Source organism: Phyllostomus hastatus, unplaced genomic scaffold (assembly GCF_019186645.2).
Source record: "Phyllostomus hastatus isolate PE091 unplaced genomic scaffold, TTU_PhHast_1.1 phas_scaffold_182, whole genome shotgun sequence".
Classification (NCBI taxonomy): Eukaryota; Metazoa; Chordata; class Mammalia; order Chiroptera; family Phyllostomidae; genus Phyllostomus; species Phyllostomus hastatus.
In genome coordinates, this window is record NW_025334013.1 from 31,810,191 (window position 1) to 31,829,781 (window position 19,591).

Sequence of the window (19,591 nt, forward strand, 5' to 3'; positions counted from 1 at the left end):
GAAAAAATACAAGCCTATCTGCTTTTGCTTTCTGTTTCAGCTACTTCAGCAACCCTACCTCCTTTCCTCACAAGTGTCTTGGAAAATTTATTGAAATAAAGAACAATGGGCTCTGAATTTTTCAAAAAAGTATTAAAGCCAGATCAGCAGATGGTCTTATTTGAGTCAGTGACTTCCACTGTCCTCCTGAAAAACAAGAAGTAAAAATTAACTTGTTGAAATATATTTAAAGCAGAAGCATAATTCAAAGAAAGATTATTTAAGCTTTACGAGATTGACCTCATTTAGTCAAGGTAATGGTTTTCACAAAAAACTCTTGGTCACATGCGTGGCCCACACCAGTTCAGCCCATGGACAAACAGTATGTGCCAGGCCCCACTCCCAATCCCTCAGGAAGTACTGCTTTGGTCGTCATAGGTGTGGGCATTTCTGCTGCAGCAAACCAAAGCCAACAAAGCAGCTGTACTGACATTCTAAATCTGCTTCATTCAGCTGGCTGACTGGTCTCAGGGGAATGCAGGTTTCATAGCTCCAGGTACAATTCCAGATTCCTGGAATCTCTTGAATACAGTATTTCTAGGGATAGGTGTTAACAAGTGTTCAATAAATGTTTGTTGACTTATTGATTGCCTGGTCTACTACATGTATACACTTAAAACATACATTTCTAGACAAAGAAATTTGCTGAAAAGCTAAGGTATCAACTACATGGGTGTCCTGTAAACAACAAAGGAATCCGAGAGGTAGAATTGAGCAATGTTTTGAAATGTATAAATAAGTAATTGCTGTATGTGATCAAAACAAGCTCTAGCCTAACCCAGGAAGCCCAGTGAAGGAGAGATGATGGCACAGACAGGTGTCTTCCATGGTTATTTACAGTTAAACATTGTTTCAGAGAACCTCCCTTCCAAGTTATGATCACTACTTACAAAGAAAACACTGGCCTTAGAAACACCTTGCAACACTGCTAAGGGCAACCATTAAGGAGGGACAATAACTAGAATACAGATCTCATTCTTTCTTACACTCTTACTCTGATTCCACCAGTTGAAAAAACATATAGGTCAGGATAATTCTGGCAGAGAATTATGACTTACCAAGTCCATTCCCTGAATCAGAAACTCAGAAGAAAATAAAAGTTAATATTTCAACATTTTTTCTCCCAAGCAACATCACTAGAAATGTCACTGACATACTAAGGATTAGCTGTCCCTAGATCAGGTTCAGAACTTGAATAACTGCAGGCAGCAGAGAGAATCTGGAGTGAAGGAAAGCTAAGATGTTGTGATCTTCCAAGGCTTAAGATGGGAAGAAAACAATTCTAATTTCAGTTCTGGGGACAGGTTTCCTTATGACCTGGAGAAAGCCTGGTGGTCTGTTTCCTGGTGTGCTAATACTGCCAAGGTTAGGGTACTTGTGATTTGCTTGGAATTGGTTCCTTAGCTTAGAAAATTAACTCTTGAAATCTAGAACCACTTGAACTCTTGAAGAACTCTTGAAACCTAGAAGATCGCAGTGTTGCTAAAGGAAGGTATTTAGGTTAAACCTGGTGGAAACTATCATGCAAACACATCTTTTAGAACAAGTGCACTTTGCATGTGCAAAGTACAACTTTACAAGTTAGAACATATAAAACTCATTGACTTAAACTTTAAAACTCACTTATAAGACATTTTTTATGACTTGGCACACAGTAAGCACTTCATAAATGCTGGCTATTATTATTATTATTACTGCCTCTTCCTATGTTCCTATACAGTTTTTAAGGAGGTAAATTTTTGGAGATTCCCATGTTCTTCCTCAAATGGCCCTGTGAGGAAAAAGGAAGTAGTGCAGTGTTACTGCTGCCACTGTGTACTTGGGGAAGTATACAGTGACAAGAGGTGGAGGTTAACCAAGGTTCGACCCCTGGACCTCAGCACTTCCCTTCTGTGTTGACCACCCTAAGTGTTGACTACAATGCCATTTTTCAGATACTATTTGTCCTGATGCAGCATAAGCACTGTCTTTTTTTTATTTGTGCTTAAAACAAATAACTATTACTGTATTCAAGCTGATGGCTAAGAAAGAGTATAAAAAATGCTGCAAAAATATATGTTCACCAGTGGGCAAAACTCTTAATTTAATACAGTCCACTTTGTCCTAGACCCTGGAAAAGAATGCAAGATTATACTCTGAAATATGTGACCACTTACTTGTTCTAAATTTTTCCTTGAGGGCATCCAGATCCTCCTTCAGAGCAACTTGCATCCACACCAAGCCAACACAGGCCACGACACAGGCGGCAAGGATGACAAAAGCACAGAGGGGATAACAGATCTTGCAGCATCGTAAATAGTCTCCCCTGATCACGAGAACAAATTCAACCAGGAGTACAAAAGTGATTATGAGCACAGCTTTATTAGAAATATGTATGTCGCTAGGCAACTGTCTTTTTAAGTGAATAACCAATTGATTTACCAGGAAATATAGAGTAACACATTTATATCTGAATGGCAAGTTGAAAATAACTAAATAATATGACCTATGAAGAGTTCATCTATTCAGTACAAAAGTTTCAAACTTCACATGAAACAGAGGGACTTCCTGTAGACCAGAGGAAGCACCTGTGGGAACTGCAGCTCACTGCCATCACCATTGATTCAGGTCTTTGGGAACAATCTCAGGTTAGGAAGGTGTGAAGACCAGAGCTTCTCTGCAACTCCATCACTGCAGAGTAATTTACCTATCTGTCTCTGTCAAATACGTAATCACTTCTGGGGATCCTGCTTCAGTTTACTGAAACCTCATAAACTTTTGAGCAAGTTTTACTGTGAATGGAATGAAAGAAATAGGAACTGTAGGTTTAAGTAGATACCTGGTACACTCTAGCTTATTGGCTCAGAAGAAAGGAAGCTTGGAAAGGGGGTAGATTTCACACCAAACTTCAACCAACACTAAAGATCTAAACTAACCCGACGGAATAACGATTCCAGTTGTGCTACTTCATTTCATCAGATCTTCACAATCCAAACCTAGGATTTTGTCCTTAACTACATAATCTGACAAAGCTCATCAGAGCCAAATATTTCCTTTAACAAAAGAAAAGGGCAAAGACACTCTAAAGAAACAAACAAACCTCAAACAAAGGGTTCAATCTCTTTTAGCACCCCAACCTTCTGCCTACACCTTGCTTCCACATCTTCAGTAGAATAATCTTTTTTTAATGTATTCCCTGAGAGTGCACAAGGCATCGTCAAGGTTCCCTTCAGCCTTTTCCCAACCCTGGGTCCTAATTCCCAATGTCTTCAATGATCACTACTGGATTTGTCTAGTGGCATCTAAATGTGATTTAGAAAAAAGTCATCTTTTCTTTTTGTCCTCCAAGCTCAATTACTCTCAAGGATCATACCTTCTACAGCATGTCCCTCACCATATTCTCTCACCACCAAGATTCAGACTCATCAAGAGTGCATCAAATAAATAACGTGCACTCTTAAGGTCCTGGTCTCTCCTACAATTTTTTTTTTTTTAATGGCTAGTTCTAAAAGCTTCTCTGCTCCTATCCTTAGCTACTCCCAACTTGGTCTCTCTGGGTTCTTGGCATATTCCCCACGTCCACACTTCCACTGTAGACTCAGAGCTCTTTTTTTTGCACACTTAGAGACAGATTTCTAACTTATCCTTCATTCAGAACCTGAGCTCATCTCCTTAACAACTTTTTTCCCTCTTTGCCTTCCAAGGACTATACCCTTTTTTTGTTCGTAAGAACTCCTTTCTCCTTCTCTTCCATTTGTCTCATTGGTAGTGCAAGATGTCTTTTTCCATCCCAACCCTCACCACTGCATCACTTACTTGCCAAAGTGAGAACGGTTTCCAACCACACCGAATTCCTCTTCCTCCTCCGAGCTGGACTCAGAATCGGAGTCAGGAGGCTCAGTGCGAAGCAGGCGGTGGCCTGAGCCTTTCTTGGGCTTCTTTCTCCGGCCATCTCCAGATAAGCCAATCAATGCATTGAGCTCTTTACGCTTTTTCATCTTCTTGTGTGGGGTGAGTAGAGCACCCACTCCTGAGCTCCCCGGTTCGTATCCGACGCCTAATTCTCTTGCTACTTTGGAGCTGCCTTCCAGGGTGGAGGATCCTGGGCCAGAGCCCCCTGGTCACTCCCACCCAGGGGTGGGACTAACCAGATCTACTGGAAGCTGGAGATTGGAGCCCAGGGGAAACTGGAACTCAGTTGGGTCGGGGGAAGTCACACAGATATGGCCAGAGAGCTGGCGATCCAAATGAATAAGGTCCTGGGTGTGAAGTGTCAGTTACGAGGGTGTTAAGGGGACAACTTTTATCTCCCAAAGGGGATAAAAAGCCAAGTTAAGAACGACTGATTCTCAGCCCTGCCAATGACAGGTGTTTTAGACTTCCTAGACAGGATTCCTAGTGGAGAGGGAAAACAAATTTGTTCTTGAATAGGAGGAGCGGGAGGGGCGCAGACGAGACAGGGGGAAGGCGCTAGTGCCTCCCTAGCTGGAGAGGGCACCCAGTTGCTACAACCAGGACACAGTCTGGGCGACAAGAAAATGCCCGGATCGGGGGTGCTCACTGTCCTCCAGCTTCCGTCCTGAGTTTGCAGAAAGTCCAAGATCGGCGTGGAGGGTTCAGACTGAGAGGAGCCAGTCCAGCGCCCCGGGAGACCCCAGCCCTGTTGTCTAGGCCTGGGAGGGGGCGCCGGTGCGGAGTGGCGACAGCAGAATCAGCCCACCTGAACTCCCGCCCAGAGTTTGAGGTGTTCCGGCACCGGCTACCCTCGGCAACTCACAAGCGCCTCCTCCACTCCGGCCGCGACTCCAGCCCCCTCTTCGGCTGCGGCCACGGCTGCGGCTGCTCCCAATGCGCTGGCGGTGGCGGAGGGGGCCCCGAGTTCCAGCCCCGGGCCATCGCTACTGCTCCAGCTCACTTCCTCTTTGGCAGCAACCGCCCGGCACCGCCTGCCAGTAAGCCGCATTTTCATTGGCCACCCTCCTGGTGACGTCACACCCGGGGTGCTCCTGCTGACGGTAGGAGGGGCGTTAAAGGGCCCTGGGCTGTGGTGAAGGCTAGGTCTCGCCTGTGGTCGAGAAGGCTCTTAACCCTGAGGGGCGTGTTGCTTACTTGAGCTGGGAGAAGTTTTGTTTTTCGAGGGGCTGGCGGGACACGCAGCTGCGCCACCTGCTTAGAAAGTTCGTCAGCCCCCTGGGCCCCTAGTTGTGAACTGAGCTTTTCCAGCCTGGGGGCTCCGCCCCCTCTGACTTGCAGGCTGTTTATTGTAAAGTTTAGGCGTGTTAAAGATTCCTGACCCGGTTGAACAGTCATTCATTCCATAAATATGCGACCTTACTATGTGTCAGCAGCCGTACCAGCGCTGGAGACACAGCAATGAGCAAAATAACTACTTGTCCCTGCCTTCATGGGTAGGGATACAAGATTTAGCAAATAAAAATAAATACAGGACACTCAGTAAAACGAATAGCTTTTTAGTGTAAGTACCGTTATAGCCCATGCAGCTCGGGGACATCTTCATACTGAAAAATTAGTTTTTTTTTTTAATCTGAAATTCAAATTCAAATTTGTCCTGTATTTTATCTGCCAAGCTTAGTTCTAGTGGGAGGAGAGCAACAGCAGACACATATACTAAATGTCAGGAGGTGATAAGTGTTATGAAAACATTGAAACATAAGGGGATGGGGAGTGCCTGTGTGATAGGGGATCATTTGGTTACAGACTTGGTTACAATCATCAGGGGCCAGATTGTGAGAGGCCTTATGGATGATAGTGAGGACTTTGGGAAACCATTGGTGCTTTAAGCTGAGAGGAGGCATCCTTTGGCTTACATTTTAAAAAGATCACTCAGGCTACTGTGTGGAAAACAGAATTGGAAGGAAGAGAGGGACAAAGGAAACCAGGAAACCAGTCCAGATAGAGATGATGATAGACTAGGGTGGCAGTAATGGAGATAGCATTCTGGATGCTTTTGAAGGTAGAATTAATGATATTTACTGATGGATTAGATGAAGGGTGTGAAAGAATGGGAAGTAATGGAGGACTCCAGAGATTTGAGGTGGAGCAACTGGAAGAAGGGAATTGCCAGTTACTGAGATGGTGGGAAGGTGTGGGGCAAGCTTGAGAAGCCAATTCAGTATTCAAATGGCTGTTTGGTACCTCTATTTGGAGTTTTGGGCAGATGTAGGGACCTGAGATATAAACATGAGAGTTATCAGATATATATGGTGTTTAAAGCAAAGTGCTTTGAGCTACATGGAAGAAAGTCACTTAATTTGTATTGGGGCAATTACACTGTCATTGTTACTGTGGCAATTGCTCTGGCTTTGGTCAGGGAGACACACCCAAAGCCGGGGCCTGTCTCTTGTTTGTCTTTCCGAGTCTAGCTCAGAGGCAGGCACCTAATAACAAGTATCCGATAAATATGTGATGCTTACATAAGTGGACAGAGTTGTATGAGTGGAGTTTTGGAATCAAGAGATCTGGGATTAAATCATGGTTCTAACATTTACTGTCTTTGTTAGCATGGAAGCCATTTAAATTCTCTGAGCTCCAGTTTTCTCCTCTGACAAATGAGGACAGACAAATAAGAAGATGCCCGTGAAAGTGCTTTTGAAGCCCTGAATTATGGCGCCAAGTGATGGCTTTTATTGTCTTCTTTTGTTTCTAGAGCCATGCAGCCCAGTATAGTAGCTATTAGCAATGTATGACAATTTAATACATTTAACTTAATCAACATTAAATAAATACTTCAAATTAATTCCTCTCTCTTACTGGCCACAAAAGGGGAACTACGGGCTGAGCAACCCACAGGAGTGAGGTAAGGCCAGAGAGGTATCACCCAATTGCAATGATTCCTAGTCAGCCAGACTGTACCCTCTCTGTAGGTGGAGACCTCCCCCAGGACTGACCAGTGGGCTGGTCATGGGTGGGGAGACTGGAGGAGTAGAGAGCTAAGGGGATGCTTCTGCTGGATCTTCTGTTTGGTCCACCTCTCTGCCTGTTTGTGGACCTATAGATAACACTCCTGCTGTGCTAGATAAACATCCCACAGGATGATGAGTCACCCTTTGAAAGCTGCTGGCCAGGTGTTTTTCTTCTTTTGGAGGCTCTTGGCACCTCTCTGGTCTCCTTCCTCAGTTCTGGAAGCCTAAAGACCAGAGATAAAGCCAACCCTCTCAAAGTGAGGGCTCCTGCATGGAAAAGCCCTGGTGCCCTTCTACACCAGGACTCTCCAAGAATGCGATCCATCTTTTCATTTGGGGATTTTCATTATATGACCCTGTGTCTGTGGAGCCCTGCTTGTCTGAGGTGCAGCGTGAGCTTGGGTAAGTCACTTTGCAGTCCCCATGCTTTAACTTTCCTGTCTGTAAAATGGGAATAAGAATATTCCTTGCCCAGCCTTCTGCTCAGAGCTTTTTTGGGGAGGAAGTGACATGATAATGCTTTATATGCCACAAAGTGACTTGCAGGGGTTGGGGGGGGGGTGGTGGTGATGCCTGTGGAATCCTCCTAGCAGCTCTGTGGGGAAAATGGACAAAGGTGGCTCCCCTGTGCACAAAATGCAATCCTGTGTAAGTGGCAAAGCCAAATCTTGAGAGCCTGTGCTAGTGTGGAAGACTCCACAGACAACCAAGGCACGCAGTGGGGGCAGACCTGCTCAGGCTCACAGTTAGAAATCAGTTCCAGGGCTCCTAATAGTATCCAGGACTGGCTACCCGATTTGTAGGGCCAAAAGCATGTGAAAATGCAAGGCCCTTTGATAAAAAGCAGGAAAAAAATGTTTTCTTTCTTTTGTTATTTCTTGCTCAACCTATCATGCTGTTCATTACTCACTGTTGAATGTTGTACTCCCTTGGGCATTGGGTCAATTACAGGAACATAGGACCCTGCCTCGGAGGTGGCACGAATCCCCAGGTTAACCTTCCCTGCACTCAGGCCCCTGCCCAGGACAGAAGAAGGTCAGGGCAACAAGGCAGCTGGGAACCCATTTGGGGGAAGAATGGTAGGGAGGTGATGAGAGGTAGGACTGACTACATGTGAGCTGAGACTCCAGGGCTCCGATGTCCATCAGACTTCATTTACAAAACACAAATTCAAAAATAAAATTATTAACAATTTCAAGATGGCAACCACAGAACATTAAACCCCAAATGGGGGGCATCCTTCTGAGTGGGAGGCTCTGCAGCTGCACTGTCATACACCCAAGAAGCTGGCCCTGATAGCACCTAGCTCATGGAGCAGCTGTGTAGAAGTAATGTGCCTGACTCATAGTAAGTGCACAGTAAATGTCTGCTGTTCCATTAATGTGGTTAATCATTACATGTGATTTGTTACAGATTTATCAAATGTGATTTTGATGATATATCATTATGTACCTAATAGAAAATTCTTCTTTCACCTACCCTAAGAACTCTTTTTGCAATAATTTTTGCTATGGTTAAAAGGGGGAGGAAAACAGAAATGAACATTTAAAAATACTTAAGTTATCAGGCATTTTGGTGTTAACATGGCAGTAAGCTAGTCCTCACTAGGAAAGTGTTTCATCTCTGCTGAACTGAGAAGGAAATTGATGCTCAGGGATTGCAAGAAGCTTGCCCAGGGACACACAGTTCATCAGTGGCAGATGCTGGCGCTTGAATCGGGGTTCATCTGCTTCTGAAGCCTGAGTTCTGCACCCAGTGCCCCACACCATGCTGACATGGTGGCGGCTGTCTGGGCCTTTGTCTGCAGCTGAAGCGTCTTCCTTCTCCTGGGATGGCCTCATCTGCTTTCCCCGGCCCCTTCCCCATTCTTTTTGCTGTTGTGCTGGCAGCTGCATCCTGTACCCTGATGAGAGGACAAGGACAATGGGAAGGGGAAGGATTGGGTGGTAGGAAAGGGCCAAGCTCCAAGCTAAACAATGGTTTCTTCCCTGGTGGGCCCAGGCAGCCGGAAGTAGCAACTGGTTCCTAGCATTACTGTGGGCAGGGGTGAGGGCCGCCCAGCTGGGGTTCTCCAGGCACAGCCTCTTCTGAGTTGCTGTAAGCTTTTGTGCCTCAGCTGTGTTGTAGTAGCTTCATTTTCCCCACCTATTAGCACTCAGAACAGGGCTCAGTGCTGGGAGGACCTCAGGGACTCTTTGCTGAATTATCTTATAGAAAGAGTAGAGGAAACTCGGAAGAGTTCCCAGGCATTGTTCTTCATCTCGGTGACCCTAATCTTCCATCCATCCACCTACCCACCTACCCATCCACCCAACAACGTTCCTGCCCTGATAGAGCCCCTACCTATTATTGGTGTGTCCCATGGCATATGAGGCCATGGGACACACCAATAATATCCAGTCTCTGCCCTGCAAGAACTCCCAGGAAGCAGGCAATGGTCCCTGGGAGTAAATGCGATGGGATAGGTTTAAAAGGTTTTATGTATTTATTTTTAGAGAGGGGAAGGGAGGGAGAAAGAGAGGAGAGAAACATAGATGTGTGAGAGAAACATCAATTGGTTGCCTGTTGTAGGCCTACATCCAGGGACCTGGCCTACAACCTAGGCATGTGCCCCAACAGAGAATCAAATTGGCAAGCTTTCAGTCTGCGGGACAATGCCCAACTCACGGAGCCACCCCAGTCAGGGCCACAGAATAGGTTTATGCTGGAAGAAATAAGAAAACAAGTCTGGAGTTCCTGGGAGGAAAGAACCTGAATCCTGGCCTCCAGCCCACCTGCCCTCTTCTCTTGGGGCTTGAACTGGAGGTGGGGCTGTGACTGGCCACGGAAGAAGCCCTGAGACCAGCACATCTGGGTTCGAGTCTCAGTCTCTCCACCTGTTAGCTGTGTGACCTTAGACAAGTTCCTTTTCCTCTCTGATCCTGTTTCCTCTTTGTAAACTGGAACGAACAATGCTCACCTCCTGGCGCTGCCTGTGGTAAGGATTACATTTCAATGATGGGTATTAGAGGGCTTTAAGGAAATTGTTACGTGCACTGGGTTAGGTAAGTTGGCCAGGAAACACCTCTTATTTGAGCCAGCAACTTAAACAGCACAGGCTGGGAAAGAAGGCTGATGGAATCATGAAGGGAAGTCTCTTTTAACTGAAGAAGGACTCCGTATGTGTTTGCATGTGTGTGTCTGCTTCTTCCATCAAGGCTGGGTGTTTGGATAGAGTAAATGGTGGGAGATACTGAGTCAGCAAGGCCTTGGCGGTTGAGAGGAGGCTGCCTGGGCCCTCCTGAGTTCTTTCTGAGGAAACTGTCTTTGAGTGTCTAAATCAACCTAAGACTGTAGCTCCAGTTCCATCTGATACCAGACCCTACTTTTCTGAGAAATTGCACTAGGGTAACAATAAATACATATATGAACTTGTACTGTCCTCTGCTGGTTTCTTGGACAACTGCATGTTTCAGATAGGAACAATTTTTATTCAAACACACGAGGTCTCATGTCCAGCCCTGTGTTGGGAAGTGGGGACACATAGACAAGATTGTATTCCCATATTCCTGCTGTTTAAGAGCTTCTTGTGTGTGTGTGTGTGTGTGTGTGAGAGAGAGAGAGAGAGAGAGAACACACATAAACAATAAAGATGTAATCAGCACTATGATATAAGATACAAGGTGCAAAAAGCGTTGGAAATGGCATCAGGAAAAGTTTTTGAAAGGAGGTAAGTTTCCATCCATCCATCCATCCATCCATCCATCCATCCATCTATCCATTTATCTATCCATTTATCCATCCTATGTTTATTGGGTACTTAATGTAATCCAAGCCCTAATCTTTGTTCTAGACCTGTAACAGGGAACAAAATACACAAGATCCCTGCTTGCATGGAGCTTACATTCTAACAAAGGCAACAATTCATAAATAATATGGATAACTATGTACAGTGTTGAATGGTGAGTACTAAGGAGAAAACTAAAGCAAGAAAGTAGACAGAGTGTTGTTTAAGTGATTGCAACTTCTGAAGTGACATTTGAGTAAAGACCCAAGGGAGAGGAACTTTAGCTTCTAGACATTATTGAGTTGTACTGGAATTCTCTTCTTACATAAATAACTAGAAAACTGGACAAATACATGACACAGCTGTTCAGACATTGGGCAACAGTTAACTCAGGACTGTGGTTCCTGAGAGAAGGAAGACAAGGTGAACCTGTTGATTATTCTGGGTTTAGGTCTGAAGACACTTTCTGGAAGGCCAGAGAGGGGAAATTCAAGAGAACAGGGGTATTTTTGTGTTGAGGAGAGGGATATTGAAGTTTGAAAAGGCTGCCACATAGAATTTTCAAGGAAGAGCACCGGCGAGGAAGGAGCCACTGAGAAAAGAGCTCCAGAAATCTGTATGGGGGTCTCCCTTGAGTCTTTGTCCAAATACTAAGTTGAGACCCTGCCCAGGTAGCTCAGTTTGTTGATAGCATTGTCCCGATGCACCAAGGTTGAGGGTTTGATCCCCAGTCAGGGCATGTATAAGAAACAACCAATGCATACATAAATAGGTGGAGCAGCAAGTCGATCTCTCTCAAATCAATAAATATAAATTTATTAAAGAAAAGAAATACTAAATTGTGTATGTACAGGGTGAAACTGTATGAATGTGGGTGAATAATTACTAACAGGGAGCTATAATTTCCAGAGTTTAGACCTTGCTGAGAGACATTCATGTTCATGCTCCAACTGGCTAGAATGAGAGGACTTGTTTAATACCTGGGGTATTTAGTAGAGACCTGAAAGGGGTCATAGCAGTGGGACTAAAGTAGCCTTAGAGTAAAGGCTACTCTAAAGCTACCTTCTTAAAGCTTAAAAACGGATAACACTGAATCATAAGTAACTTAATTGTCTGCCAGAACAAAACAAATTTCACTATTCTTTAAGGAAGGAAACAAAATTTAAACTCTCCACAATGGAAGTTTCACAAAGTACAACACCCAGTACAGTCCCCACTGTGCATTCCCAGGTGTCAAGTGATGTTGGGCTTGTTGACTTGGCCGGTCCTGCGAGCTGAGCTAAGAGTGCTGGTGCGCCTTCCAGAGGAGAAGGGAGGGACCTACAAAGCAGCACCATGGACAGAGGCCTCATTAATTCATTTCTCCTCAGGGTTCAGGCCAACACAGGAAGACTCATTTGGAATTTTTGGCAGACAAGTCCCTGAAGATGAAGACTTTGACCCTCCAGGCTTCAGGAACCAAAGGACAGGAAAACTGAAGATCAGGAGACTATCAGCCCTGATCTAGCTGGAGAGGATGACCTTGTGATTGCTCTCGCCTCCTCCCTGGTCTTCAGGACTCACCTGCCCCTAAACTCCATTTTGTCCCCACAGTGCTACCAGAGCACTCTTTCTACATCTTGAATCAGATACCTTGGAGTTCTGATAAAGGATGGTTTTGGACAGTATGTCTTGTTCCCCTTTTGTTCAGATCCACAATGTCATAGTTGCTTTGATGGAGTTTTGCTCTCCAGACAGAATGAGAAATGGGAGAACCTGACCTAGTCACTTTCCTATTCCCCACCCCACTCCTGTGGTTGAGCTGTTGAGTGTGGTTCAGGACCTGCATATTTCCTTAGTCTTTTTTTCTCATAGTGACTCAGTTCCCTTTCTGCTCAGCAGTTACCATTAGCAACCTGTACGCCCAAACTTTCTGGCCTTTTGTCTTTGAATGTTAACTTTTTCTGAAAAGCCCTTATATGCCTCTTTTACCTGGATAAATCCTGGGTGCTCTTCAATGCTCAGCTTAAGTGTACTTGATTCTGGAACGCCTTCCCTGACCTCTCCTGTGTTTCTTAGGCATCTCTTCTTTCTCCTCTTCCTCTTCTTAATTAACACGAGTTGCACAAATTGGATTATCTGTAATCTTGGCTCAAGACACTGTCATCATTAGTCCTTACACAAACCTCTTTTGCTCGCTCTCTCCTTCTCCTTCCTTCCCTCCCTCCCTCCTTCCTTTCTTCTTTCCTCCCTGTTTCCCTTACTTCTTCCCTCTCTTCCTTCTCTCTCTCTCACACACACACAAACTTACAACGTAACCCAAGAAGTAACATCAACAAAAATTACTTTAAAAAATTTTTTTTTAATTTATTTATTTTTGAACAGAGGGGAAGGGAGGGAGAAAAAGAGGAAGCAAAACGTCAGTGTGTGGTTGTCTCTTGCACACCCCCTAATGGGGACCTGGCCCACAACCAAAGAATGTGCTCTAGACTGGGAATTGTGCCAGTGATCCTTTGGTTCTCAGGCTGGCACTCAGTCCACTGAGCTACACCAGCCAGGGCAACAAACTGGATACTTTGAAGTATCCATTCCCCTTTTCCATCCCCAGTAAACACCATCTTGAAATTTGTATTGTTATTTCTTTGATTTTTAACACACACATATATTGTGGTTAAATTTTTTTGAAATTTATAGAGAGTATCATGCTGTATGCAATCTTCTGACTTATTTGCTTATTCATTCAATATCAATGTTACCAAGTTTTATCCAAATTGAAATATGGGCTGTAGTTCAATTTTGCTGCTATATATAAAATATTTTTGTGCAAATATATCACAATTTATTTATCCATTTTCCTGTCAATGGCATTGGAGTTGTTTCCATTATTTTTCCTATTATAAACAGTACTGCTAAAAATATTATTGTACATGCCTCCTGGTGTGTGTCTCCTCGAACACACTCACACTTACACACACAGACATATATATTTTGAAGAGTAATTTCTAGGTTGTAGAGTATATGAAAATTCAACTCTACAAGGTAATACTAAATTGTTTTTCAAAATGGTTGTGCCAATTACCACTCCCACCGATGTATACTAGAATGAATGACTTACATTTTCTAATATATGCTATTGTTAGACTTTTTAATCTTTGTAAATTGAATAGGGGTAATTGGAATATAGTTGTAGTCTTTTTAAAATTGTATTTTATTGATAAGGCTATTACAGTTGTCTCAGTTTTTTCCCCTCTGCTGCCCCTCTTACTCAGCACCCCACTTGTGGCCTCAAGCAACCCCCACACCATTGTTCACATCCCTGGGCCATGCATACAAGTCCTTTGGCTACTCCATTTCCTATGCTACATTTTACCTCCCCATGGGTATTCTGTAACTACCTATTTGTGCTTATTAATTCCTTCACCTTTTTTGTCCATCCCCCGACACTCCTCCCATTAGGCAACCATCAAAGTGTTCTCTGTATCTATGATTCTGTTTCTGTTTGGCTTGTTTATTTATTTTTTTTAGATTCAATTGTTGATAGATATGTATTTCTATGCAATTTCTAAAATGCAATATGTATTGCATTTTATTGTTCATATTTTTTATCTTCTTCTTCTTCTTAAAAGGAGAACTTTTAACATTTTCTATAATGCTGGTTTGGTGGTGATGGACTCCTTTAGCTTTTTTTTGTATGAAAAGCTCTTTATCTGTCCTTCAATTCTAAATGATAGTTTTGCTGGGTAAAGTAATCTTGGTTGTAGGTCTTTGCTTTTCATTACTATGAATATTTTTTTTGCCAACCTCTTCTAGTCTGCAAAGTTTCTCTTGAGAAATCAGCTGACAGTCTTAAGGGGGCTCCCTTGTAACTGCTTTTCTCTTTCGGCTTTTAAGATTCTCTCTTTGTATTTAACCACTGGCATTTTAATTATTATGTGTCTAGAGGTGGGCCTCTTTGGGTTCATCTCATTTGGGACCATTTGTGCTTCCTGGACTTGCATGTCTAATTCAAGTTAGGAAAATTTTCTGTCATTATTTTTTCAAATAGGTTTCTAATTTCTTGCACTCTTCTTCTACTTTTGGTACCCCAATGATACGAATGTTGGTATGCTTGAAGTTGTTCCAGAGGCTCCTGACATTATTCTCATTTTTATGGATTTTTTTTCTTACTGTTCTCATTGGGTGTTTTTTGCTTTTTTGTATTCCAAGTCACTGATTTGATTCTCAGCCTTATTCACTCTACTGTTGATTCTCTGTAACTTTTTATTAGTTTTAATTAGTGTATCCTTCATCTCTGACTGTTCTTTTTTATGGATTCCATGCTCCTTTTCTATGCTGTTGAAATTCTCACTAAGTTCCTTGAACATCCTTATAACCAGTGTTTTGAACTCAGCATTAGACAGATTACTTATCTCTCTTTTGTTTAGTTGTCTTTTTTTTTTTGAGTTTTGATCTGTTTTTCCACTTGGGCCATGTTTCTTAGTCTGCTCATTTTAGCAGCCTCTCTGTGTTTGTTTCTATGTATTAGGTAGAGCTGCTACGACTCTATTTCTTGGTAGCATGGCCTAATGTAGTAGGTGTCCTGCAGGGTCCAGTGGCACTGTAACCAGGTAGCCTAAAGTCCAGCTGCTTGCTACCTTGTACCAACATAACATGAAGATCTGTGGGGAAGGAAATATATTTTTATTAATGGGATTCCCAATTTGAGGGGGCTGGGAACATTCCTGCTTTGAACTAGTCTCATCCATAAAGCACAGAAAACCAGCTACCCCCAGTACCAGAGTCAGTGTCCACACATCACCCCATCTTATCAGACCTTTTGGAGTTCCAGGATGGTGGTTATATGAATGGTTCTCCATCTCTGCAGCTCCAGGCTCGATCTCTCTCTCTGGTGCCAGAGTTACCATCACTCCACAGCAGCTTTCTCTCACTTTCAGGGTCTGGGGTGTGCTGCCAGGTCACTCTAGGTCATCATGCAAGGGAAGCTCGATCTGTGGGGGCCCAGCACCTGAGGCTGCCTGTGCTCCTGGGGTTGAGGAATGTTTCTGGGGTTGAGGCATGCTCCCAGCTAATGCCTCCATGTGCTGTTCCTGGTCTCTGTGTGCTGCTCTCAGGGTGAGAGAATGCAAGCAGTCCAGGACTCATGCATTGTGCTGCACAGCATCCCAAAGGCTGGCTTCTGGCGAGGCATGCATCCCACCATGGGACCCTGCCCCCGGGAGCCGGCTTCTGACTCTGCGAGGCTCAAGCTCTGAATGGGCTAAATGTCTGTGGATCCTGCCAGCACTCCTACATGTGCTGGGCAAAGCAAGAGTGTCCAAGGCTTCTGCCTGCATTCTGTTTTACAGGCTCCTCCCCAAATCCCATGTGCTATGGGAGTGTCCAGCTTTTCAAATAATGTGGACCACAACAGCCATGTTTGTCTTTGCCTCTCTAATGGCTGCCATGTTGCACAAAGGGACAAAGTCTCCAGTCATGTGTAGGATCACTGGGTCTCAGTGTGTGTGTGGGGGTCTGGCCCCCATAACTCCCAAGGTGTTATGCAGCCTGTGCCAGGAGCTGCATTGATTATTTACAATATCCTGAGGCAGTAGCCTTCCAGTGCGCCTCCCTGCTGGGAAGGCAGGGCTGCTTGGTTGTCTAGGCAACACATGCTGGCTTGTTTACAGTTGCCCTTGTGCAACTTCCCTTCTTTGGAAGACCTTCCCTTTGGAGAAAGAAGGTAGGCTGCTTCAATCTGCTGCCTTGGCATCTCTCCCCACCCCTTGCCTTCTCCTGGTGCAAGAGAGGAGCAGTCTCTTGTGCCAGATTGGGTTTCCCCAGATTGGGATCTCACTAGGTCCCCAGCAATCTGGTCAGACCTCCTGTTATAGCACAGCCTCCCTTATTACCCAAGCTGGGTACTCGAGTTATGCCCTCTGTGTGGGCTGTGTATGTCCTCCTGTTGTAGTTGAGCCTTGATTGCTGCTGGCACATCCAAGGTCAGCCACTGCCTGTGTTCTGTCCAGGGTCACACAGCATAAGCTACAGAATGATCCGCAGATGGCTGCTACTTGTGCTGGGCTTGGAGGTGCCCAGGCGAGACCAAGCTGTGAACAAAGGCCAGCTGCTCCTAGTGCTGGCCCTGGGGCAACTTAGTGAGAGGTACAGGAATCACTGAAGCCAGATGCTGCTTATTTGAGATAATTTAGGAAAATCTGAATCATGGGCCAAACCAAGCCATTCATATGGGAAAGCCACTAGAAACATGTTGGGTGGGCCTACAAGTTGGGTGGGGAAGGGCCTCAGAGGATCACCAGGGTGAGGTAAACAGTGTGACCCAGGTTGATGGAGATTCAGATATGGTGCCAGCCTGCTGGCTTTGTGGGGAGAGGGCTCAGAAGAGGAACAGTGGCCTCTGCCAGCACTTCTGTCTGGGAGAAAGTGTCCAACAAAATTTCTGTAGGTTTTGGGGCCTTGGAAGAACTTCCCTAGTGTTCTGGGGGTATTCCCCTGGGAATACCCTCTTATGGTGATATTTAAAAAATATTTTATTTATTTATTTTTAAAGAGGGGAAGAGAGGGAGAGAAACATCAATGTGCGAGAGAAAAACATCAATTGGTTGCTCCTCCCACATGCCCCAACCAGGGACCAAACCCGAAACCTAGGCATGTGCCCTGACCAAGAATCAAACTGGTGACCTTTTGCTCTGCAGGACAACACCCAACCAACCACGTCACACTGACCTGGGCCAACCTATGGTTATTTAACAAGGTTAGCCAGGTGAAGCCAAATCAAAGCTTTGGAGGTGAGCACAACTCCCGCAGGTGTTGTCTGGGAATGCCAGTGAGAAGGCATTAGAAAGTGTAGCAAGATCTTGAGAGCCTTACCTGAGTCCAAAGTGGGCTTATACTCAGAGACAGCCATGGGTTTAGCCAGCTGCCTATAGCGACCTCCTTCCACATTTCCCTGTTCAGTGCTCTGGGGGAGATGGGCTTGAGGAGCAGAAAGAAGGATTATGCCAAGAGATGCAAAGATTAAAGGCCTGCAGGTCATCCTGGACCTGGGTTTAGCCTCTGCCTTTTCAGGGCTGAACAGCTGGGTCCTGGGAACAGGCTAACGGTAACAGCAGATCTTTCCTTGACTCCTCCAGGAAAACAGTCCTCATCCCATTCCACCCATATTTACCTGAAGCGTGACAGTCTCTCCCACCAGAATGGAGCTCCTGAGGGGCAGGGCCAGCTTCTTGTATCTTCCTGGCATCCCCAGCACCCAGCATGGTGGGGAAGGGGTATCAGAAAGTGCTTGGCCATTACCATCTGTGGTGTAGCTCAGGTTTTCTAAAACTTCCACAGCTGTGATCTCATTTGGGATTCACAGCAACTCTGTGAAACATGGCAGGGATCATCACCCCATTTTATAGCCAAGGAAACAGAGGCTCAGTGAGGTGTTGCTGTATCCATTGTCCGTGCAGTTGGTTCATAGCTGTTTACATGGTATACTGTACCTGCAGCTTCTGGAGGGATTCCCACTGTCAGGGGGCGATGGGGGGTGCCGTTTCTGCCCTGGGTGTGGAGACAGGGAGCTCTGTCTGGTCTAACATCCTCTGAATCTCTTCCCAGTGGCCTCCACCTATTTTAGCCAGCAGAGGGAAGCATCAAAACACAGAAGTTTGTAAAGCCCAGGATGCACTTGGGTTCACCCTCACTTTTTGTCAGAGCCTTAGCAGAGTTCTAAGCAACTATAATGATGGCCATTTACTGAACACCTACCGTGTACCACAATTTGTGTGTGTGTGTGTGTGTGTGTGTGTGTGTGTGTGTGTGTGTGTATAAATTAAATATATAATTTCTAATCTTTGAAACAACTATTCATGGAAATGATGGCCATACATCCCCATTTTCCAGCCAGAGAAACTGGGTCACTTGCCTGAGGCCATGAAGTTAGTAAATGGTATATCAGGGATTTGAACCAGGTTTGCTTGTTCCAAAGGATTGATGTGTCAACCTTAGCAGGCCCAGGACAGATGTCTGCAGAATGAACTTGTTGAGTGTAGTCAAGGCAGGGTCCTACCACTCCCAGATACCCTGCTCCTCCCAGCCATCTTATTTTTCTGAGTCAATACAACACAGGGCTGAGGGCAGATCGTCAGGATTTCCAGGAGGAAATCATCCTGCTCCTGACTTTTACTTCCTGATCTGTCGCTACCTGATGTTTCCCAGGTGCTTCCTCTCTCTCTCTTCTTTCTGATGCTCCTTCAGTCCTTCTTTTCTATCATGATGTCACAAAAAAACAGGAGCTGGGGACTGGAGTCTGAAACATTGGACCAAGTTGGATCCTGATCTCTGGTCTTGCTGATTATCCTGGCCTTGCTGCTGCTAGTCCTGCATCCAGGGGACCCTCAATGGCCTCAGCCCTGTTATAAGCCTCCATCACCTCTTGTCAGCTCTCCTCACTGCTCTCCCACTCTCCAGCCATTCCTAGCTCCTCATAATATTCCTCACATTACCCCTCACATCATTACCCCTCACATCATAGCCAGAACTAACAATGCCTCAGTTTCCTTCAAACCTCCCGGCATTTCCCATGGCCTCTACAACATGATCTGGGCCTGGCCTCCCTCCACAGCCTCTTCCTTTCGTCTTCCCCACCCTCATGCCCATGCCCAAGCTTTCTCCCACATCTGGCCTGCTGTCCCCTGCCTCTGTGACCTTGGCCACCCACATTACTTCCTCTGCTAAGGAATACTCATTTGTCTTCCAGACTCAGCTTTAGTGACACCTCTTCTGGGAAGTTTCCATGACCCTTCTTCTTTTCCACCTGAGCTACAAGAAATTCTTCCCCCATCCCCCTTCCTGCAGTTCCAACACCAAAAATCCTTGACCATCCCAATTTGTTTTGTGTCTTTCACTGTCACCCATCTGTGAG

At 45.0% G+C, this 19,591-nt stretch overlaps 1 protein-coding gene across 4 annotated transcripts in view; it reads right to left on the minus strand.

Annotated features, from left to right (window-relative positions):
* The window catches only part of EFCAB14 (EF-hand calcium binding domain 14), a 35,769-nt gene extending 30,817 nt beyond the window's left edge, over window positions 1-4,952 (minus strand). For 3 of the 4 annotated variants that reach the window (XM_045858693.1, XM_045858691.1, XM_045858690.1), the window contains exons 1-2: window positions 3,835-4,952; window positions 2,196-2,344 (exon numbers count right to left, since the gene is read on the minus strand). In XM_045858693.1, coding sequence (XP_045714649.1) covers window positions 2,196-2,344; window positions 3,835-4,016 — 331 coding nt within the window. In that variant the 5' untranslated portion in view covers window positions 4,017-4,952. The remainder of the gene's footprint in view (window positions 1-2,195; window positions 2,345-3,834) is intronic. The other variant, XM_045858692.1, reaches the window with a different exon arrangement.
* Between the last annotated feature and the right edge of the window lie 14,639 nt (window positions 4,953-19,591).